We start from the raw sequence: 24,851 nt of genomic DNA, 5'->3' as shown, positions 1-24,851 counted from the left end.
CTATACTATGTGATTTATTGATTAATTGTTCAATTAATAGATAGTTGCCTCAGCCATATGATAACAATATACAAAGTGTTGTGAAGTGACAAAAGACCCCTCCTCACCTCCTGTCTCCCCCCTGGCATGCGGTGATGATCTGTCTGGTTGCACTTAGTCGAGAACTCGTCCTTCTTCCCAGTCTGGAAATAAGAATAGACATTGCAGCTTTTATCACAAAGCCATGGAAGACGTGTGTCATCAGCTAGGCCAATGGCTGACAGATAGCCAAACTCTCGCTCTCTCCTGGGGGAGTTCCCCCTGTTTTATGACTTAACCTCTCTTGGGCACGTGAGACGGTAGCGTCCCACCTCTTCAACAGCCAGTGAAACTGCTGGGCGCCAAATTCAAATACAGAAATACTCATAAAAATTCAGAAAACAAAATATATTTTACATAGGTTTAAAGATGAACTTCTTGTGAATCCAACCACGGTGTCAGATTTAAAAAATGCTTTACGGCGAAAGCATACCTTACGATTATTTGAGAACATAGCCCACTAGACAAATCATTACAAACAGTAGCCAGCCAAGTAGAACAGTTACACATGTCAGAAATAGAGATAAAATTAATCCCTTACCTTTGATGATCTTCATATGGTTGCACTCAATAAATGTTCCTTTTGTTCGATAAAGTATCTTAATATCCAAAAACCTCCGTTTTGCTTGCGTTTTCTTCAGTAATCCAAAAGGCTCAAACGCAGTCAAAACAGGAAGACAAAAATCCAAATTGTATCCGTAAAGTTCATAGAAACATGTCAAACGATGTTTATATTCAAACCTCAGGTTGTTTTTAGCCTAAATAATCGATAATATTTCAACCGGACAATAACGTCGTCAATTTAAAAGGTAAACAAGAAACGCGCGACCATGAAAAAGCTCTGTGACACTTTAGGGTCCACTCATTCAGACTGCTCTTCTTCATTTTTCAGAATACAAGCCTGAAACAATTTCTAAAGACTGTTGACATCTAGTGGAAGGCATAGAAACTGCAATTTGAGTCCTAAGTCAATGGATAATGTAATGGCATTGAATAGAAAACTACAAAAATAAAAATAAAAAAAACTTCCTGAATGGATTGTTCAGGTTTTTGCCTGCCAAATCAGTTCTGTTATACTCACAGACACTATTTTAACAGTTTGGAAACTTTAGTGTTTTCTATCCAAATCTACCAGTTATATGAATATATCTTCTGGGCCCGAGAAGGCGGTTTAATTTGGGCATGCATTTCATCAAATTCCGAATGCTGCCCCCTACCCTAGTGAAGTTAAGATAAAGAAGCCTACTACAACTACAAAGGACATTGTGACCTCTGGTGGACAAACCAGTCTTACATCCCTCGAACTACTCGCCAAAGACGGCCGAGTGGTTTCAGAGACACAGAGAAAGACACCTAAGCGTAAATATATGTTGCATTTCTAAATCTTAATGAGCGGTTGTTAGGGTGCTAAATATCCATATTTACGGTGAGCGTATTTTCCCAATGTATGTATGAGAAGTCCACTTCTTTCTCTCCCCACTCCCTTTCCATTGTGTAACAAGCCGTCATATCGGGTTAGTCCACTAGGGACTTTTCATTGCATTATGTTAGTAATCAGTATAGCCTTCACCGAGTGGTTGTTTATGTAATTCTGTGTGATTATTTAGTTAGTAAATAAATAATAAAGCCAATTTGTATATTGCTGATTCATCACTTAGGCTAGGGTTCGTGCAGATATCCAAGAATTTTGCGACGTTCAGAATGAGACTGATGAGGTAACATTTAAGTCATTTAGCAGACGCTCTTATCCAGAGCGACTTACAAATTGGTGCATTCACCTTATGATATCCAGTGGAACAACCACTTTACAATAGTGCATCTAACTCTTTTAAGGGGGGGGGTTAGAAGGATTACTTTATCCTATCCTAGGTATTCCTTAAAGAGGTGGGGTTTCAGGTGTCTCCGGAAGGTGGTGATTGACTCCGCTGACCTGGCGTCGTGAGGGAGTTTGTTCCACCATTGGGGTGCCAGAGCAGCGAACAGTTTTGACTGGGCTGAGCGGGAACTGTACTTCCTCAGAGGTAGGGAGGCGAGCAGGCCAGAGGTGGATGAACGTGTAACAATACATTAATAAGTGACTTATCTATAGACACAAATATATCTTATAATCGAGTAATAATTCGAGTAATAATTAAACGTAGTAGGTAATTATTTGATAAATAGCAGTCATCACATTAATGATAGTCCCGTCACAGGGGACTACGTCACCACACAGTGAGTGTACTGCTTACACATAAAAAGGTAATGAATAGGACTATTTAAGCACAATCACATAATTATCTCCCTTACTATACAAAAGTAGTTAACTGGGTTGGACTTCCTGTGTGTTAACGTTAAGTCCTCTATTCAGGGGACTTTGAGCAGATCTGGACAGGTTCCGACCAACATTTTTTATTACAGAGCGCTCTGTGTACTTCGCAACATCAATTTCTGTGCACCATTATCCTGCTTCACATGCTACTATCTGCTCTCATCTGAAAATGCAGTACGTGAAATCTGACACCTCACATTTTCTGGCCTATCCAGACAAAGGATCGAATTTATCTAGCTTGTAAACCTTGCAGCTCCACTTACAATACAGCATATGGAATGGGAGACTAGCGATTGCAGCAAACGCAGTGTCATCTCGCTGTGATGTTCTCGGACGGATATAGAATTGAAACAAAATCAGTTTCTCTTGGTCCCAGAGGAACGAAATCACCTTGTGCTTACAGCCATAGCCACAGGAAGCAGTGGTGTTTCAATTTTTATATCTACATATACAGTTGAAGTTAGAAGTTCACAGACACCTTAGCCAAATACATTTAAAGTCAATGCTCACAATTCCTGACATTTAATCCTAGTAAAAATTACCTGTCTTAGGATCACCACTTTATTTTAAGAATGCGAAATGTCAGAATAATAGTAGAGTGATTTATTTCAGCTTTTCTTTCATCACATTCCCAGTGGGTCAGACGTTTACATACACTCAATTAGTATTTGGTAGCATTGCCTTTAAATTGTTTAACTTGGGTCAAACATTTCGGGTAGCCTTCCACAAGCTTCCCACAATAAGTTGGGCGAATTTTGGCCCATTCCTCCTGACAGAGCTGGTGTAACCGAGTCAGGTTTGTAGGCCTCCTTGCTCGCACACTCTTTTTCAGTTCTGCCCACATTTTCTATGGGATTGAGGTCAGGGCTTTGTGATGGCCACTCCAATACCTTGACTTTGTTGTCCTTATGCCATTTTGCCAGAACTGTGGAAGTATGCTTGGGGTTGTTGTCCATTTGGAAGACCCATTTGCGACCAAGCTTTAACTTCCTCCAAACATGACGATGGTCATTATGGCCAAACAGTTATATTTTTGTGACATCAGACAAGAGGACATGTCTCCAAAAAGTACGATTTTTGTCCCCATGTGCAGTTGCAAACCGTAGTCTGGCATTTTTATGGCTGTTTTGGAGCAGTGTCTTCTTCCTTGCTGAGCGGCTATTCAGGTTGTCGATATAGAACTCGTTTTACTGTGGATATAGATACTTCTGTACCTGTTTCCTCCAGCATCTTCACAAGGTCCTTTGCTGGGATTGATTTGCACTTTTCACACCAAAGTACGTTCATCTCTAGGAGACAGAACGCGTCTCCTTCCTGAGCGGTATGACGGCTGCGTGGTCCCATGGGGCTTATTCTTGTGTACTATTGTTTGTACAGATGAACGTGGTACCTTCAGGCATTTGGAAATTGCTCCCAAGGATGAACCAGACTTGTGGAGGTCTACAATTTTGATTTTCCCATGATGTCAAGCAAAGAGGCACTGAGTTTGAAGGTAGGCCTTGAAATACATCCACAGGTACACCTCCAATTGACTCAAATTATGTCAATTAGCTTATCAGAGGCTTCTAAAGCCACAATGTAATTTTATGGAATTTTCCAAGCTGTTTAAAGGCACAGTCAACTTAGTGTATGTAAACTTCTGACCCACTGGAATTGTGATACAGTGAATTATAAGTGAAATAATCTGTCTGTAAACAATTGCTGGCAAAATTACTTGTGTCATGCACAAAGTAGATGTCCTAACCGACTTGCCAAAACTATAGTTTGTTAACAAGAAATTTGTCGAGTGGTTGGAAAACTAGTTAATGACTCCAACCTAAGTGTATGTAAACTTCCGACTTCAATTGTATGTATATATCTACTCATTCAAGAGTTTCTATATTTCCACTATTTTCTACATTGTAGAATAATAGTGAAGACATCAAAACTATGAAATAATACATATGGAATCATGTAGTAACCAAAAAAAGTGTTAAACAAATAACATATATTTTTCAAAGTAGGCACACTTCACCTTGATGACAGCTTTCTATACTCTTGGCATTCTCTCAACTAGCTTTACCTGGAATGCTTTTCCAACAATCTTGAAGGAGTCCCCACATAAGCTGAGTACTTGTTGGCTGCTTTTCCTGCAGTCCAACTCATCCCAAACCATCTCAATTGGGTTTCGGTCGGGTGATTGTGGAGGCCAGGTCAACTGATACAGCACTCCACTACTCTCCTTCTTGGTCAAATAGCCCTTACACAGCCTGGAGGTGTGTTTTGGGTCATTGTCATGTTAAAAAACCAGCAGCATACCACCCTGCATCCCAATGTTGACTTGCTTCTGAAGCTAAGCAGGGTTGGTCCTGGTCAGTCCCTGGATGGGAGACCAGACGCTGCAGGAAGTGGTGTTGGAGGGCCAGTAGGAGGCACCATTTCCTCTGGTCTAAAAAAAATATATATAATTATATTATGTTTTGAAAAATATATATTTTCACAAATGTAGTGCACTGGGCCTTTAATAGTATGCCAGACCGACATACTGTAGACGTCTGTAGCGCGGGCAATTTTTTTTTCAGCATCTCCGCTTTGGCAAAAAAGGTAGTTGTATAATTAAGAACAGTATCTTTCAGGATTCAATAGTTGGAAATGTAGGAGTTGATGCCCTGTTCTTTTCTCTGCGATTTTCATTCTAATGGAATTTCAGAAAGAACAAAACAGTCCTCAAACATTTTAAATCAAAAAGGTGAAAAGTTATGGGCAAAGACACAAAACATCTACATCAAATTAAATATTTTTCTTGATCAAATAACATGGAAAACAAGCACTTTTTGTGCAGTATTAATTTACCATCCTTACAAAGTACTTTGCGCTTGCAATGTTAGCTAGGGTTGTGGGTTCGACTCCCACGTGGGACCAGCACGAAAAAGTAAGAAAATGTATGCACTCACTACTGTAAGTTGCTCTGGATAAGATTGTCTACTAAAATGGAAAAGGGATGAATAGACCATTTCAGTTCACATCGAAATAAGATGCATTTGCAAAGTATTTCAAGAAACTGAAAAACATATCAAGCAAGTATTTTTATATTCACACAAGTATTATCAGATTAACTGTTTTGTACAGATAATTAATCAGACAAGTTACAAATGCTGGTAAACACTCCAATACATTTAGTTTACATTTTTTCACAAATGTAGTGCACTGGGCCTTTACTAGTCCTGTATTAGTAGACCAATATAGACGTCTTCATTGAGGGCAATTTTATTTATATATATAGCCCTACTCCACCACTTTTGTTGGATAGGAAAAAAATAATATGATTTTTTATATTTGTACTGTGTACTTCACACCTCAGGTATATTTATTTCTACCAGAAAGGCAATATTTTTGGCACTAAGTATTACTAGGTATTGTTTATGGCCCTCAATTAATTTTGGGAGTGTCTATTTAGGCGCAAATCTACAATTTGACATTATATTTAAACAGGTTAAAGATGCACTACGCAGATATCGCTCTGCCATTTCCTGGTTGCTAAAATTCTAATAGTTAGCTTACTTTCAGTTTGTGACAAATCAAACAAGTATGGTGTAGAGAATCATTGTACCAATCTAAACCGCAGCAAAAATATAGTATTTTCAGCTGTTTGAAGCTGGTGTTCAAAAACGAAAGTAAGAAGCAAAAACTAAACTGAAGAACAGGACTTATAGAAATAGTGCACAGAACAGATCTACCTCTCCTTAGACTTGCTTTCAAGGAGAATTATAGATTTATAACTCACATTTCTATGTGAATTTGGTCAGGTCGCCCGAAAAGTTACATATTGCAGCTTTAAGGAGGGATCACAGAATGCCATCCAGGTCAAGAGGAGTGATCAGCCGATCATTATTCTCATTAAAAAGAACTGCAGGTGGCAGAAAAATAAATAAAATCACAAGCATTAGCTTTACTGCCCGTTCAGAACACAACAGAAGAAAAAAATGTACTCACTTGGATGTCCCCCTTGTGAGGGCCCTTGTGTCCGTACATGCACTCTACCGCCACCTTGTTGCTCTCCCACATGTGGATGCGGAAGAGTGGCCGCCGCCTCATGGGATCCTCGACCCGAGGGTCGTGGGGTGGCAGGTACATCCAGCCAATGATGAACAGCCCGTCAACCTGGAGAGGGATGGGTGGTGGTAGCGGAGTAAAGGGAGGGAGAAAAGTCATCCCCTGACACATGTAACATGTTTTGATGGGAAAATAGACACATTTTTGTCCCCCTCTACAACCATGTGTGCTAAACAATTTAAAGACTGAAAATGTTTAAATGTGATAAAGAGGGGACACAACTGTGTAGGTGGGTGGGTGTGTATACACACTAATTGCGTACCACCACGTTGAGCAGCCCTCCGTACGGGCCTATGTCAGGCTGCCAAAGACCCAGGATGTGTCTGTATGGGTGCAGCACTGCAACACAACACAACAGTGCAACAAAGGGTTAAAACACCAAAACAGTGGTGAACAGTTCAAATCGCAGGACATCACAGCAATACATAAGAGTTTGGACTGAGAAACTGATGACAACTCAGAGCATATCACCATGGTGGAGGTCTGGCCTCACTTCAAGGACAGCAGATATGGAGGGGGCATATCGTTATTGTACTCTACGCACGCACATGTGAAGTTATATCCAAGTGCATGAAAAAAACAAGAGTGTGATGTCAGAGTAAACAGGGAGCTGTCACTGTAAGCACTAACCGTGTTGACTAGCATGCTAAATGCGCACATTCATTTTCCATTACCATTCCTAGTAGTCAGACGTCCGAGTTAAGGTAAGGAGCAAAGTGCAGATTCACCCCTTCAAAACCATGTCACACAGTCGGTGAGCACATGGTATTTGTCGCAACTGGCTACAACACAGGAGTCAATCACACACTAGCATGTTAAAAGCCACACGCGTGTTGAGCCAGTCAGGTCAGGCATGTGCTGCAGTACATACAGTGCCTGTACACGTCCCTGTAGTCCATGTGCTCGTAGTCCGGTAGGAGCTTCATAAAGCGGCCAGACTTCACCCGAGGGTTCACACCTGGACAGGTACACCACAACAGTGGGCAGACTAATCAAGTTTTAAATGTCACATTCACAAGTACAGTGAAATGCCTTTATTGCAAGTGCTAAACCCAGCAATCAATATCAATGTAGTACAACAACTTCAAAAAACATTAGGTAGAACAAAAACACAAGAAATAAAAATACGAGAAAGTAAGCTAATGTGCCTTCAGAAAGTATTCACACCCCTTTACTTTTTCTAAATGTTGTTGTGTTTCAGCCTGAATTTGAAATTGATGTGTAGGCCAGTGACACAAATACCCCATAATGTCAAAGTGGAATTTTGTTTATAGAAGACTTTCTAAATTAATAAAAAACAAAAAGCTGACATGTCGAGTCAATAACTATTCAACCCCTTTGTCATGGCAAGCCTAAATAAGTTCAGGAGTAAAAATGTACTTAACAAATCACATAATAATTTGCATGGACTCATTCTGTGTTCAATAATAGTGGTTAACATGATTGTTTTAGGACTACCCCATCTCTGTACCCCACACATACAGATAATTGTAAGGTCCCTCAATCCAGTGGTTAATTTCAAGCACAGATTCAACCACAAAAAGCAGGGAAGTTTTTCAATGCCTCGCAAAGGGCCTCGATTGGTAGATGTGTAAAAAAATTAAAAAGACACTGAATATCCCTTTGTAGTGCTTTTGAGGTCGGTTCGATTATTTTTAAATAATCACGGTATTGGTTTCGATTAGAATTTTGTTTACATTAATTGTATTATGAAATAATGACGCTACAATGCCCACAATAGTGAAATGTAATTGCCAAAACATTGAAACTATTCCATTGCCTATGTCAGGTCCACATTGGGTAGACATCAGAAAAACAGGAAATTACTATGAAATGAAAACTATTTCAGTTGTGTATATTACTTTGTTTCTATTTTATTACTTAATTTGTTTTCATTCCTTAAAGTAATCATCTCTGCTCAGACAGTAGCAGTCAGGCCATCTAACATTGTGTTCCCCATACTGTAATGTCTTTAGTCATCCTATTTATATTGAACAAATATTTAAATGCAACAATTTCAAAGATTTTATTGAGTTACAATTCATAAAGAAATCAGTCAATTGACAGACCCCCATTAGACCCTAATCTATGGATTTCACCTGACTGGGCATACAGATACACATCTGTTGGTCACAGATCCACTATATATAGACACAAAAGTATGTGGACAACCCTTCAAAATAGTGGATTCTACTATTTCAGCCACACTGTTGCTGGCAGGTATATAAAATCGAGCACACAGTCTTGCAATCTCCATAATCAAACATTGGCAGTAGAATGGCCTTCCTAAAGAGCTGTGACTTTCAACATGGCATCGTCATAGGATGCCACCTTTCCAACTAATCAGTTCATCACATTTCTGCCCTGCTAGAGCTGCCCCGGTCAACTGTAGGTGCTGTTATTGTGAAGTGGAAATGTTTAGGAGCAACAATGGCTCAGCTGAGAAGTGGTAGGCCACACAAGCTCACAGAACGGGACCGCTGAGTGCTGAAGCACGTAGTGCATAAAAATTGTCTGTCCTCAGTTGCAACACTCACTACAGAGTTCCAAACTGCTTCTGGAAGCAACGTCAGCACAAGAACTGTTCATCGGGAACTATATGAAATGGTTTTCCATGGCCGAGCAGCCGCACACAAGCCTAAGATCACCTTGCGCAATGCCAAGTGTCGGCTGGAGTGGTGTAAAGCTCACCGCCATTGGACTCTGGAGCAATGCGTTCTCTGGAGTGAAATGCGTTCTCTGGAGTAATGAATCACGCTTCATCATCTGGGACTCTGACAGACAAATCTGAGTTTGGCGGATGCCAGGAGAACGCTACCTGCTCCAATGCACAGTGCCACCTGTAAAGTTTGTTGGAGTAATAATGGTATGGGGCTGTTTTTCATGGTTCAGGCTCCTTAGTTCCAGTGAAAGGAAATGAACGCTACAGCACACAATGACATTCTAGACAATTCTGTGCTTCCAACTTCGTGGCAACAGTTTGGGGAAGGCCGTTTCCTGTTTCAGTATGACAATGCCCCCCGGGATCATTACAGAAATGGTTTGTCGAAATCGGTGTGGAAGAACTTGACTGGCCTGCACAGAGCCCTGACCTCTGCCCCATCGAACACCTATGGGATGAATTAGAATGCCGACTGCTAGCCAAGCCTAATCGCCCAACCTCACTAATGCTCGTGGCTGAATGGAAGAAAGTCCTCGCAGCAATGTTCCAACATCTAGTGGAAAGCCTTACCAGAAGAGTGGAGCAGCAAAGGGGGGACCAACTCCATATTAATGGCAATGATTTTGGAATGACATGTTCGACGAGCAGGTGTTTAGATACTTTTGGTCATGTAGTGTACCTAAAAAAAAAGGTAGGAGTGTGGATCTGAAAACTAGTCAGTATCTGGTGTGACCACCATCTGTAATCAAAGAACGCTATAAAAAGGCCAGACTATGATTTGCAACTGCACATGGGGCCAAGATCGTACTTTTTGGAGAAATGTCCTCTGGTCTGATGAAACAAAAATAGAACTGTTTGGTCATAATGACCATCGTTATGTTTGGAGGAAAAAGGGGGAGGCTTGCAATCCCGAAGAACACCATCCCAACCGTGAAGCATGGGGATGGCAGCATCATGTTGTGGGGGTGCTTTGCTGCAGGAGGGACTGGTGCACTTCACAAAATAGATGGCATCATGAGGATAGGAAAATTATGTGGATATATTGAAGCAACATCTCAAGCGATCGGTCAGGAAGTTAAAGCTTGGTCGCAAATGGGTCTTCCAAATGGACAATGACCCCAAGCATACTTTCAAAGGTGTGGCAGGCTTAAGGACATCAAAGTCAAGGTATTGGAGTGGCCATCACAAAGCCCTGACCTCAATCCTATATCCTAGCATGTGTGAGCAAGGAGGCCTAACAACCTGACTCAGTTACACCAGCTCTGTCAGGAGGAATGGGCCAAAATTCACCCAACGTATTGTGGGAAGCTTGTGGAAGGCTACCAGAAAAGTTTGATCCAAGTTAAACAATTTAAAGGCAATGCTACCAAATACTAATGGAGTGTATGTAAACTTCTGACCCACTGGGAATGTGATGAAAGAAATAAAAGATGAAATAAATCATTCTCCACTATTATTCTGACATTTCACATAAAAATAAAATGGTGATCTAACTGACCTAAGACAGGGAATTTTTAGAGTTTTAAATGTCAGGAATTGTGAACTGACTTTAAATGTATTTGGCTAAGGTGTATGTAAACTTCCGAATTCAACTGTCGATACGGAAAATATTCAGACCCCTTGACTTTTTCCACATTTTGTTACAGCCTTATTTTAAAATGTATTAAAATATTTTTGTATTTTAAATCCTTTTTCTACCCAATTTCGATCTTGTCTCATCGCTGCAACTCCAACGGGCTCGGGAGGCAAAGGTCGAGTCATGCGTCCTCCGAAACATGACCCGGCAAACCACACTTCTTAACACCCACCCGCTTAACCTGGAAGCCAGCCAACCAATGTGTCGGAGAAAACACTGTTCACCTGATGACCGAAGTCAGCCTGCAGGCGCCTGGGCCTGCCACAAGGAGTTGCTAGAGCGCGATGAGCCAAGTAAACCCCCCCCCGGCCAAGCCCTCCTGTAACCCAGACACGGACCAATTGTGCACTGCCCTATGGGACTCCCAATCACGGCCGGTTGTGATACAGACCGGGAGCGAACCAAGGTCTGAAGTGAAGCCTCTAGCACTGCGATGCAGTGCCTTAGACCGCTGGCCACTCAGGAGCTCCTCTTTACGTTACACCCTTATTCTATAATTGATTAAATAATTTCCCCCCCTCATCAATCTAAATACAATACCCCATAATGACAAAACAAAAACAGGGTTTTAGAAATTTTGGCAAATACACTGCTCAAAAAAATAAAGGGAACACTTAAACAACACAATGTAACTCCAAGTCAATCACACTTCTGTGAAATCAAACTGTCCACTTAGGAAGCAACACTGATTGACAATAAATTGCACATGCTGATGTGCAAATGGAATAGACAAAAGGTGGAAATTATAGGCAATTAGCAAGACACCCCCAATAAAGGAGTGATTCTGCAGGTGGTGACCACAGACCACTTCTCAGTTCCTATGCTTCCTGGGTGATGTTTTGGTCACTTTTGAATGCTGGCGGTGCTCTCACTCTAGTGGTAGCATGAGACGGAGTCTACAACCCACACAAGTGGCTCAGGTAGTGCAGCTCATCCAGGATGGCACATCAATGCGAGCTGTGGCAAGAAGGTTTGCTGTGTCTGTCAGCGTAGTGTCCAGAGCATGGAGGCGCTACCAGGAGACAGGCCAGTACATCAGGAGATGTGGAGGAGGCCGTAGGAGGGCAACAACCCAGCAGCAGGACCGCTACCTCCGCCTTTGTGCAAGGAGGAGCACTGCCAGAGCCCTGCAAAATGACCTCCAGCAGGCCACAAATGTGCATGTGTCATTGTGAACCTTTGCCCCAGTCTGAAGTCGTGAGCACTCTAGAGCAGGTTTTCATCAAGGATCTCTATGTACATTGCTCCATTCATCTTTCCTCGATCCTGACCAGTCTCTGCCGCTGAATAACATCCCCACAACAGGATGCTAACACCACCATGCTTCACTGTAGGGATGGTGCACGGTTTCCTCCAGACATGACGCTAAGCATTCAGGCCAAAGAATTTTGTTTCTCATGGTCTGAGAGTCTTTAGGTGCCTTTTGGCAAACTCGAAGCAGTCTTTCATGTACCTTTTACTGAGGAGTGGCTTCCATCTGGCCACTCTACCATAAAGTCCTGATTGGTGGAGTGCTACAGAGATGGTTGTCCTTCTGGATGGTTCTCCACACTCCGGAGCTCTGTCAGTGACTACTGGATTCTTGTTCACCTCCCTGACCAAGGCCCTTCTCCCCCGATTGCTCAGTTAGGCTGGGCGGACAGTTCTAGGAAGAGTCTTGGTGGTTCCAAACTTCTTCCATTTAAGAATGATGGAGGCCACTGTGTTTTTGGGGACCTTCAGTGTTGCTGACGTTTTTTGGTACCCTTCCCCAGATCTGTGCCTCGACCCAATCCTATCTTAGAGATCTACGGACAAATTCTTTTGACCTCATGGTTTGATTTTTGCTCTGACATGCACTGTCAAATGTGGGACCTTACATAGACAGGTGTGTGCCTTTCCAAATAATGTCCATTCAATTGAATTTACCACAGGTGGACTCCAATCAAGTTGTAGAAACATCTCAAGGATAATAAAAGGAAACAGGATACATCTGAGCTCAATTTCGAGTCTCATAGCAAAGATCCTCTAAAATAAACTGTTTTCGCTTTGTCATTATGGGGTATTGTGTGTAGACTAACGAGGAATTTATTTGATTTTATTAATTTAAAATCAAGGCAGTAATGTAATAAATTGCAGAAAATGTCAAGGGGTCTGAAAACATTCTGAATGCACTGTATATTTTAGCAGATACATTTACTTTTGATACTTAAGTATATTTAAAACCAAATACTTTTAGACATTTACTCAAGTAGTATTTTACTGGGTGACTTTCACTGGAGTCATTGTCTATTAAGGTATCTTTATTTTTACTCAAGTATGACAATTGGGTACTTTTTCCACAACTGATCAAATACAAGAGTCACTCAGCTAGTCCATGTAGCCATTTTGTTAGCTATTTGCAGTATTATTGATTGGGGATAGAAGCTGTTCAGGAGTCTGTTGGTGTCAGACTTGAAGCACTGGTGTCACTTCCCATGCGGAAGCAGAGAGAACAGTCTATGGCTAGGGCGACTGTAGCCTTCCTTTCACACTACTTGATATAGAAGTCCTGGATGGCAGGGAGCTTGACCCCAGCGCCATGAGATCAAGTGCATTGCTGTTGCCATACCAAGCAGTGGTGCAGCCAGTCAAGATGCTCTCAATGGTGCAGCTGTGGAACTTTTGGAGGATCTGAGGCCCCATGCCAAACCTTTGCAACCTCCTGAGGTGGAAGAGGCTCTGTCGTGCCTTCTTCACGACTGTGTGCATGTGTGTGGACCATTTAAAGTCCTTAGTGAGTTGGACACAGAGGAACTTGAAGCGCTCCACTGCAGCCCGGTCAATGTGGATGGGGGAGTGCTCCCCCAAGTTTCCTTAAGTCAATGATCAGCTCCTTGGTCTCACTGATGATGAGGTAGAGGTTGTTGTCATGGCGCCACACTGCTAGGTCACTGACTCCTCCCTGTAGGCTGTCTCATCGGGTGGTGTTCAGTCCCAGGGTCCTAATACATAGGTATTTCTCTTATTAGGTGGGTGAGGGCAGTATGGAGTACAATTGAGATTGCATCGTTTATGGATCTGTTGGGGCGGTATGCAAATTTGAGTGGGTCTAGGGTGTCTGGGATAATGGAGTTGATATGTGCCATAACCAGCCTTTCATAGCAGCTAGTCATTGTGGCATGAGTCTGTCGAGTGTCATTTCTGTATCTGTCGGTCTGGTGTCTGTCCATATAGTCTGTCTGGGTATGGTAGGTTGGTTCTAGTGGAGACAACTAGAACCACGAAGTTCTAGAACCAACCTAGAACCAACCTAGCCCCAAACCTGATAGCATCAACTTCATGACACAAAAACAAAGTAAGCACAATCTCTCCACCACAAAGAGCAATTTCCCACAAGCCATCTTGAGGTTACCCCTACAGTTGCAAACAACTGAGTTAATCCCCAAAGTATCAAAGGCAAGAAAATGCCTCAAAGGGTGCTATTGCTAACTACTGGAAAGTGTTTTACAGCAGCCCCTGTCCAAATGAGGTTGAGGCTAGTCAAGATGCTAGAATTTAGAGGATGAAAGAGTCATCGATGATTTGCAGAAAGTGACAGTATGTGGTATTATTCCTGGACCTTCAATGCACAAGTGATACTAGTGTGACTTGGTTCAATTAGTCAATGTAAAGATGCCTAATGTTTAGCTATGGCCCAGAGTTTTTCCTGGTCAGGTCAGGAAAAACTCTTGGTCCTGATAATAAATGTTTGATGTTTTCAGAAAGAGATACTCACGTTTGGCATAGAGCTCCCGACTGGACACACCCACCACCTCCATCTTGCGCAAGTCATCCCTCATTCCAAACTCTTTGGGAGAGAGATAGAGACCGACAGACAGGCATGTGACAATGAAGGCCAAGGCAGATTGTGAGAGTAGCCTAGTCATCAAAGCTACGTGTGCTTTAGCAAACTCCACTCCACTAGTATGACAACAAAATACAGGAGTTGGCATGACAATAAAAGCACATTCAGATCTGGCTGCCTAGGCTTATATGAGAAATATGCACATCCCAAATTCCAAAGCTACGCTGACCCAATAATGGATTGGATACTATGAATAAAGGAAGAAATCCAATACATGGTACACCAGGCCAATTCTAAATCTGGACCTCAACCAGTTCCACTGCTGATTTTCATTATTCCCCTCTAACCAAGGACAGAGTTGGACCTGGGACACCAGGTGGGTGTAAATAATCAACCTGATTACAGATTACAGTAAGATATCAGGTAGAACAGAAAACCAGCAGTATTCTAGACCTCAAGGCTCAGACCCCTGGCCTGCGTATCTACAGTGAACATATCATAGCTGCCTTGCTCACCATGTTTACATGACTTAGCTACTAGAATGCACATTGCTCTCAAATGAAAAAATGCCAGTGTACACTACTGCTCCACTTGGCAGATGTCCCAATGGCACAGCCAATATCAGGCTGGCGCGTCTTGTACCCACAAGAACTATGGCTTTCGCTGAGAAACCACTCATGCAAACTTGCATTGGTGAACTACAAGGTTCTTAAAAGTTGTAATGTACTTTTTTTATTTGAATTTCAGTTAGATTTCAGACTTGATAAAACCTTTATTTCATTTTTATCTTATTTAGTTTCAAGATTATGGACAGAAAGTAGCCTATGCAGCCTTATTCTAAAATGTATTAAATTATTGTTTTCCTCAATCTACACACAATACCCCATAATGACGAGGTGAAAACAGGTTTAGAAATGATTGCAAATATATAAAAAATAAAAAACAGAAATATTTACATAAGTATTTAGACCCTTTGCTATGAGACTTGAAATTGAGCCCAGGTTTATCCTGTTTCCATTGATCATCCTTGAGGTGTTTCTACAACTTGATTCGAATTAATATCGGAATCGGATGATATTAGCTAAAAATGCCAACATCGGTGTCGGCCCGATGTCTAGTTTAACGTTGATGTGAAAAACCGATGTCAAAGCTGACTCGCATACCTACAGTTGAAGTCGGAAGTTTACATACACCGTAGCCAAATACATTTAAACTCAGTTTTTCACAATTCCTGACATTTAATCCTAGTAAAAATTCCCTGTCTTAGGTCAGTTAGACCTCCAATACCTTGACTTTGCTGTCCTTAAGCCATTTTGCCACAACTTTGGAAGTATGCTTGGAGTCATTGTCCATATGGAAGACCCTTTTGCAACCAAGCTTTAACTTCCTGACAGATGTTGCTTCAATATATCCACATAATTTTCCTCTCATGATGCCATCTATTTTGTGAAGTGCACCAGTCCCTCCTGCAGCAAAGCACCCCCACAACATGATGCTGCCACCCCCATGCTTCATGGTTGGGATGGTGTTCTTCGGCCTGCAAGCCTCCCCCTTTTTCCTCCAAACATAACGGTGGTCATTATGGCCAAACAGTTCTATTTTTGTTTCATCAGACATTTCTCCAAAAAGTACAATCTTTTCCCCATGTGCAGTTGCAAACCGTAGTCTGGCTTTTTTATGGCGGTTTTGGAGCAGTGGCTTCTTCCTTGCTGAGCAGCCATTCAGGTTATGTCGATATAGGACTCATTTTACTGTTGATATAGATAGTTTTGTACCCGTTTCCTCCAGCATCTTCACAAGGTCCTTTGCTGTTGTTGTGGAATTGATTTGCACTTTTCGCACCAAAGTACGTTTATCTCTAGAAGACAGAACGCGCCTCCTTCCTGAGCGGTATGACGGCAGCGTGGTCCCATGGTGTTTATAATTGCGTACTATTGTTTGTACAAATGAACGTGGTACCTTCAGGCGTTTGGAAATTGCTCCCAAGGATGAACCAGACTTGTGGAGGTCTACCATTTTTTTTCTGAGGTCTTGGATTTTCCCATGATGTCAAGCAAAGAGGCACTGAGTTTGAAGGTCGGCGTTGAAATACATCCACAGGTACACCTCCAATTGACTCAAATAATGTCAATTAGCCCATCAGAAGCTTCTAAAGCTATGACATCATTTTCTGGAATTTTCCAAGCTGTTTAAAAAGGCACAGTCAACTTAGTGCATGTAAACAACTGATCCACTGGAATTGTGATACAGTGAATTATAAGTGAAATAATCTGTCTATAAACAATTGTTGGAAAAATTACTTGTGTCATGTACAAAGTAGATGTCCTAACCGACTTGCCAAAACTATAGTTTGTTAACAAGAAATTTGTGGAGTGGTTGAAAAACAAGTTAATGACTCCAACCTAAGTGTATGTAAACTTCCGACTTCAACTGTGTGTGTGTGTGTGTGTGTGTGTGTGTGTGTGTGTGTGTGTGTGTGTGTGTGTGTGTGTGTGTGTGTGATATATATATACACACACACACCCCGAAATGGGTCCTAATATTCAAAACCAAATAGCTAAATGATCCACAGTTTGACCATTTTAACATAATTCCAAATGTCAGAATTGCAGAAAATGAGCTTATTTATTTTTTATTTTAATCCTTGGTCCTTCCAATTAAACAAAATCAAGTTGGTGGTGTATTTTATATAGGCAATCTCAATAAATAAATAAAAAATAAATCAAATGTGAAAAAGGGCCATGCTATAGACTAACTTATGGACCAAATACTGTCAATTATTCACGTTTGATAAAACGTCACATTTCGCATAGAATAATCATTAATTCGCTGCTATCATGTCCTATCTGAAATTACAATGAGCGATCACTATTATTTACCCTCCGTGCATCGCCTTCTCCAGATGGTTTCCGTGTTGAGAATTTGCCTGAATTTCTTGCAGACGAGGGCCAGGTTTGGTAACTCCGTGCCCGGGAGCGATGAGAATACTTCCACCAAAAGCTCTGGGGGCAGATCCAACAGGGACTGCGGGTTCGGTGGTCCGGTGCTTGCACTGTCAGCAGTGGCTTCAGCAGCGGCTTCATGGGCCACACTCGGCCCTGCCGCGGCGGAGTTTTCCGGGCCACCAGTGACGGATTGTGTCTCCCCCACAATCCGCTCCCCTTCCTCCTCGTCCATATCGGAGTCGCTTCCCTGGTCCTGTTGATTATGCCGCTGTCGCCGCCTGCACCTCCGAGACTGACCCACTCCGCAGAGCCTGGCACACACAGCCATCCGCAGTAGTCACCAAAGGGATATCATTACAACAGAATGTTTAGTTATACAAATCTTTGACATTACTGTACCACAACTACTGCACCACTACAACTGCAGTATCGACAATCTCCCTGTCGAAGCGGCCTGGGCGGAAACACGTGATGCAAAGTCGACGTATCTTCTTCTTTGGTATAATGGCGTTCGCAACAATTATAGGTGCATTCCGCCACCTACTGTACAGGTTGTTAATAAAGATCCCAAAGGGAAAAAATGCGGGGTAAAATTGTTTAAATAATATATATAGAAAAAATAATCCATACAAACTATCCATAACAACATTTTAATTAAACTAAATCAGCCTGCTTTTCTGTTCCAATCAGGTCCCAACACAGGCTCAGAAAGATCCTGCGATGGGGGGACATTTCCTGGTGACCGTAGTCCTTGCTCTAGATCAGGGGTGTCAAACTCATTTCGCATCGTGGGCCACATACGGCCTAGGGAGATGTCAAGTGGGCCGGACCATTAAAATTATACCATACTCTGCTATAAATAACCAAAATATCATGTCTTTCCTTTGTTTTGGTGTAAAGAAGCACAAGAACATTAGGAAAATATTGAAATTTAATGAACTATCCTTTTACAAAACATTTCATGAAACACCTCATATTTCCTTAGACAAATGTGCAATTTACTTTTATCATTCACAAATATGCATTGCAACTGATCCCACTGATTGTACAAAGGCACAAAACTTTAATTGGTACTGAAAAATATAGTAATGCACTTTAAGATTAAATGAGACTTTTAAAGAAAGGAATTTTTAAACCACTTACACATACGCATATAAAATCTAAATGTAATCCCTGCGTACACCTTACAAACTAAGGAGAGTGATTTTAAATGTGTAATGAAGAAAGTGTTCGCCTGTCCTGTAAATCTGTAAACTTCATACATGAAACATACATACACATACAATACATACTGAAAATTTATGGAGTTGTATGAACAGTAGAATTCCATCACACAACTTTTGTTTTGAAGCTGCTGACTAACATTAAAGTGCACATTTTTTTAAATCACCACAGTAAGGATTCATCTTCACAGAGCATATTTTTCACATATTTTTCGCTGTGATGAGTCTCGTAGTGGCGTCGAATATTATATTCCTTCAATACCGAAACTTGTTGCAAACACACCAAGCACGAAGGTTTTCCGTGCATCTCTGTAAATAAATAGGACGTGGTCCATTTTTCTTTGAAAATTCTACACTCCTTATCTACTTTTCTCCGTTTGGATAACGACATTTTGGCTAATGAGGGTGTAGCGGAGAGGTAGAGACCAAGGTATTAACAACGTCGTAACAAGCAGCAGATGGCGCATTGATACCGTCTGCTGTTTTCAGTCTGTCTCAGTGATGCAGCTTGTCTTCTACTCTGATGGAAAGAGTGCGCCCCTTAGCGGATAATCCATGAATTGCAGCGAATTAAAAATATTAATTCCATGTCTTTTATGCATTTTTTCCACTTTCAAATTATCCTGCGGGCCTGATCGAACCTCCTTGGGGGCCGGTTCCGGCCCGCGGGCCGTATGTTTGACACCCCTGCTCTAGATGGATAAAAAACTGTTTTGGCATGGACATTGCCATTGAGGGCATCCACTATTTTAAAGTAGTCAACTGGGTGGGCCTCCTATCGCTGAAGGAAGGATCACATCATACCATTCGGGATATCAGGAGGGATTAGCCAATGAATTATACTCAACCAATGAATTATACTCAATTTGAACGGCCCTCCAACTGGTAATTACTAGTGGCAGGGCTGGTCCTCCCATTAGGAAAGATTCGCACTTGAATTTTGTGAGTCATTTTGGCAATTGGTTGCCGTCCTCCAGCGCCCCTAATCGGCTACTACATTGCCGGCAGCTCATAGCCATTGATGCAGTTCCCACCCCCTTCCCATTCCTGCTTCTCCGAAGCTCACTCCCACTATCCTTGGTAGCGATGGTGATATGTGTGTGTTTTTTTGGGATTATCCAATTGTAAAACATTAATAAAAATGAATCTGCCAATTAAACTATTGTATTGTTTTTTAATGTTTGTGTGTGAGGAAGACGATTAGTGATTAAGGCAGTAGCCTACCCTAGCCTGTTAACGTTAGCTAGTTACCAGTGGAAATCATTTCAGCTAAAGTAATCTATAGAGAATGAAATGATAAAATATACAGACCACAAATTCCAAATTGGCTATACTCAAACTCTTTAACATCATCCTCAGCTCTGGCATCTTCCCCAATATTTGGAGCCAAGGACTGATCACCCCAAACCACAAAAGTGGAAACAAATTTGACCCCAATAACTACCGTGGGATATGCGTCAGCACCCTTGGGAAAATCCTCTGCATTATCATTAACAGCAGACTCGTACATTTCCTCAGCGAAAACAATGTACTGAGCAAATGTCAAATTGGCTTTTTACCAAATTACCGTACAACAGACCACGTATTCACCCTGCACACCTTAATTGACAAACAAACAAACCAAAACAAAGGCAAAGTCTTCTCATGCTTGGTGATTTCAAAAAAGCTTTTGACTCAATTTGGCACGAGGGCCTGCTATACAAATTGATGGAAAGTGGTGTTGAGAGAAAAACATACGACATTATAAAATCCATGTACACAAACAAGTGCGCTGTTATGAATCATCGTATCAATCGTCGTATGAATCGGACCAAGGCGCAGCGTGGTATGCGTACATTCTTTATTGTAATAAGAATGAACACTGAACAAACTAACGAAAATAACAAAACGTGACGCTATACAAAACGAGTGCTGACAGGCAACTACACATAGACAAGAACCCACGAACACCAAAGGGAAAATGGCTACCTAAATATGATCCCCAATCAGAGACAACGATAAACAGCTGCCTCTGATTGGGAACCATATCAGGCCACCATAGACATACAAATCACCTAGACCTAAAAAAAACCTAGACATACAAAAAACCCTAGACAAAAACTAACGTACCCACCCTAGTCACACCCTGACCTAACCAAAATATAAAGAAAACAGAGATATCTCAGGTCAGGGCGTGACAGGCTCGATCCTAGGCCCCACGCTCTTCTCAATTTACATCAACAACATAGCTCAGGCAGTAGGAAGCGCTCTCATCCATCTATATGCAGATGATACAGTCTTATACTCAGCTGGCCACTCCCCGGATTGTGTATCAAACGCTCTACAACAAAGCTTTCTTAGTGTCCAACAAGCTTTCTCTACCCTTAACCTTGTTCTGAACACCTCCAAAACAAAGGTCATGTGGTTTGGTAAAAAGAATTCCCCTCTCCCCACCAGTGTGTTTACTACCTCTGAGGGTTTAAAGCTTGAGGTACTCACCTCATACAAGTACTTGGGAGTATAGCTAGACGGTACACTGCCCTTCTCTCAGTACATATCAAATCTGCAGGCTAAGGTTAAATCTAGACTTGGTTTCCTCTATCGTAATTGCTCCTCTTTCACCCCAACTGCCAAACTAACCCTGATTCAGATGACCATCCTACCCATGCTAGATTACGGAGACGTCATTTATAGATTGGCAGGTAAGGGTGCTCTCGAGCGGCTAGATGTTCTTTACCATTTGAACATCAGATTTGCTACCAATGCTCCTTATAAGACACATCACTGCACTCTATACTCCTCTGTAAACTGGTCATCTATGTATACCTGTCACAAGACACACTGTTTGATGCTTATTTATAAAACCATCTTTGACTTCACTCCCCCCTATCTGAGATACCTACTGCAGCCCTCATCCTCCACATACAACACCAGTTCTGCCATTCATATTCTGTTAAAGTTCCCCAAAGCACACACATCCCTGGGTCGCTCCTCTTTTCAATTCGCCTCAGGGAGCGACTGGAACGAGCTGCACTCAAACAACACATCTCTTAATTTCAAACACTAAATCATGGACACTCTTACTGACAGTTGTGGCTGCTTTGTGTGATGTATTATTGTCTCTACCTTCTTGCCTTTGTGCTGTTGTCTGTGCCTAATAATGTTTGTACCATGTTTTGTGAGGCACCATGTTGTGCTGCTGTCATGTTGTGTTGCTATCATGTTGTTGTCATGTACTGTTGCTAACATGCTGTATTGTCATGTGTTGCTGCCATGCTGTGTTGTTGTCTTAGGTTGTGTTGTCTCTCTTTATGTAGTGTTATGTTGTCTCTCTTGTAGCGATGTGTGTTTTGTCCAATACTTTTATTTTTAATCCCAGCCCCCATCCCTGCAGGAGGCCTTTTGCCTTTTGGTAGGTTGTCATTGTAAATAAGAATAATTTGTTCGTAACTGACTTGCCTAGTAAAATAAAGTTTTTTTTAAAAGAAGGGGAAAAAAGAAGAGGGGAAAAAGAAGAGGGGAAAAAGTGTCTGTCTGGGTGGAAAGGTAACTTTCGAAAGTGCCATGCTTAGATTCATAAGGATGTCTAAGATGTAATTATTTGCAAACAGTGTTGCAAACAAGACACTCTAGTTGGACATTGGAGAAATATGGTAAGAATGTCAACTTCTCTGTACATTCTTCCCTGAAACTTCTATTTTCATTATCCATCTGTCTTTTGAGACTGTTTCAGCCCGACATTTTCATTTGATTGCAAGCTGTTTTCCTCAATCAACACACACAGAAATATAAAAAACGAATTTAATAGAGACATTGGTGATTTTATCAATGTAATCAGATTGAAAATATTAGGCTATGTTATTGATATTGAACTGATTATATAGCCTACTAACCAGATGTGTTGAAAATTGGCCCAAGGCCAAAACTATTGCCAACCCATGCTGTACATAGTTTAGCATTAGCAGGGATAGGAAGGGGCAGCAGTTTTTTGTCTTGCGTAGGGCGGAAGAACTTCCAGGACCAGGCCTGACTAGTGGGAAAGGTGTTTACCATTCTTGAGCTCCGACTTCTCCTACATGGTGACCTCTGACTTCATCTACTAACGAAATTACCTTGATAAGAGCATTTTCGGCAATTAAATGCAATTACAAAACTAAATTTTTTAAAAGTAGTCTATTCATATGGTTTTTGAACACTATAATTGGTTTACAGGCCTGATAGCTGTACTTTTAGTTGATGGTTTACACAGCTTGTTGTCCATTATACGATTAGGCATTTCTCAACAAGTTCATAGCACGTGAATGCCTCCAACTGGTATTTATGACTTCACAACTGGTAAATTCCCACCTCCCACTTGGAGCTCAGGGATGAAAGACAAGTTTCCCACTAGTAATTACCAGTTGGAGGGCTGTTCAAATAGATATTTCCCCGTCATGTGGTAAACGTAGAGAATGAGATATATATATTCTTTATATATGTCCCTTTATGGCATCTGTGAGTGCACAGGCAGCGCCATTAAGGCATCTCCATTTTGAAGTAGTACATTTTTTGCCCTTCTACTACTTCTATGAGTTGGCAAAGAAACTGAATGGGAGCATACTGCCATCTAGAGTGTGTTGTTTGAACAGGTATAAAGCCAAGGATGGCAAATGACAGCCATCTACAGTTATGGAATGTTTGCTCGCGAGTATAATTAATTGGCTGATCATCACATTTCTAAAAACCTGTTTTCGCTTTGTCTTTATGGGGTATTGTGTGTAGATTGATGAGAAATAAAAAACAGTTTTAATACGTTTAAGAATAAGGCTGTAACTTAACAAAATGTGGAAAAGGGGAAGAGGTCTGAATACTTTCCGAATACACTGTATGTGATCGTATACAAACGTAAGCAAGGTTTGAAATTATTATGTTTTAGTCATGTTATATCTGTTTGAGCTACTTGTGGTCAATTTTCAGTCTACAAATTATTTGTAATTATGTTCCGGTCCCTGACCATCCGCTCAAGTTAAAAACCTGCCCATGGCTGAATCTAGTTGATGATCCCTGATCTAGTCCTCTGAAGCAATGGTCGTAAATGTCCACTTAATTACGAATGCAGCATTACATACGGGACTTCTCAATGTATATATATATATATATAAGTTATATCATGCAACACGTGCGTATATAACTTGTGTCTAAATTAAATTAACCGACATGGATGGAAGGATTCGATATATATATATACACGCACGTGTTGCATGATGTAACTTGTCTAAATTAAATTAACCTAGATGGATGGAAAAATTCGAGCCAGCCAGGAGTCGAACCTAGAATCTTCTGATCCGTAGTCAGACGCGTTATCCATTGCGCCACTGGCCCGCTGCACTCCGGTAAAACTATCGCCTACTTAAAAGGGACATTCTACTCAAAATATACCACTGCAATACATTACATCGTGAGCCCTATTCATTCCGATCATATCAAATTTTATTGGTCACATACAGAGTTGTTAGATGTTAATGCGAGTGTAGCGAAATGTTTGTGCTTCTAGTTCCGGCAATGCAGTAATATCTACCAAATTCACAACAACTACCTTATACACTCCAAATGAACAATCGTTTATTTCTGGAGAAGGTCGCCTGTCGAGCTCGCAAAACTTTGAGATGGAGACTGCTTCGGCAATGTTAACATATGTTTCCCATGCTAACACAGCCCCTTGAATTGAAATTGAATTGACTGCCGATGGCTAGGTAGCTAGCTAGCTAACGTTAGTGCAACAGGTGGGCAGGTGTTTCCTGCATCACCTCTTCCTATGACGGTTTTGACCGAACCTCTAGCAAGCGAGAAAACATTTTCATATATCTTCTGCTAACGTTACCTTCCTTGCCACGGTCAGATAAATTATCCAGCTAACACAACATGGGAATATGCATATTTCACTAATATAACTAACGTAGCTACTCGTTGTAAATTCGGGTTGCTAAGTTTAGCTCTCTTAGTAAGTCGTCGGTTGCTTTTCATGAGAAAAGAAATGGACATGTAGCACGTGGTCGGCGTTGCAAACATACACAGAGAGCCAATCACTGGCATGCAAACAATGACCACAGGAAAAGGTTTGCTGGTGGGAATTTCGTTGGT

The 24,851-nt window shown here is 41.4% G+C and overlaps 1 protein-coding gene and 1 non-coding gene across 3 annotated transcripts in view; both read right to left on the bottom strand.

Moving 5' to 3' along the window:
- Positions 1 to 18,000, bottom strand: part of LOC139540140 (F-box only protein 31-like) — a 34,034-nt gene extending 16,034 nt beyond the window's left edge. Inside the window, exons 1-6 of one of the 2 annotated variants that reach the window (XM_071343721.1) lie at positions 17,464 to 18,000; positions 14,516 to 14,587; positions 7,353 to 7,439; positions 6,744 to 6,820; positions 6,362 to 6,529; positions 108 to 182 (exon numbers count right to left, since the gene is read on the bottom strand). In XM_071343721.1, the coding sequence (XP_071199822.1) occupies positions 108 to 182; positions 6,362 to 6,529; positions 6,744 to 6,820; positions 7,353 to 7,439; positions 14,516 to 14,587; positions 17,464 to 17,857 (873 nt within the window). In that variant the 5' untranslated portion in view covers positions 17,858 to 18,000. The remainder of the gene's footprint in view (positions 1 to 107; positions 183 to 6,361; positions 6,530 to 6,743; positions 6,821 to 7,352; positions 7,440 to 14,515; positions 14,588 to 17,463) is intronic. The other variant, XM_071343722.1, reaches the window with a different exon arrangement.
- Positions 18,001 to 24,019: 6,019 nt separating this feature from the next.
- On the bottom strand, positions 24,020 to 24,092 carry trnar-acg (transfer RNA arginine (anticodon ACG)). Its single transcript has one exon. It is a non-coding gene; the product is annotated as a tRNA-Arg (tRNA).
- Between the last annotated feature and the right edge of the window lie 759 nt (positions 24,093 to 24,851).

Source organism: Salvelinus alpinus, chromosome 15, assembly GCF_045679555.1.
Source record: "Salvelinus alpinus chromosome 15, SLU_Salpinus.1, whole genome shotgun sequence".
Taxonomy (NCBI): domain Eukaryota; kingdom Metazoa; phylum Chordata; class Actinopteri; order Salmoniformes; family Salmonidae; genus Salvelinus; species Salvelinus alpinus.
This window is presented reverse-complemented; position numbering and strand designations above follow the sequence as displayed.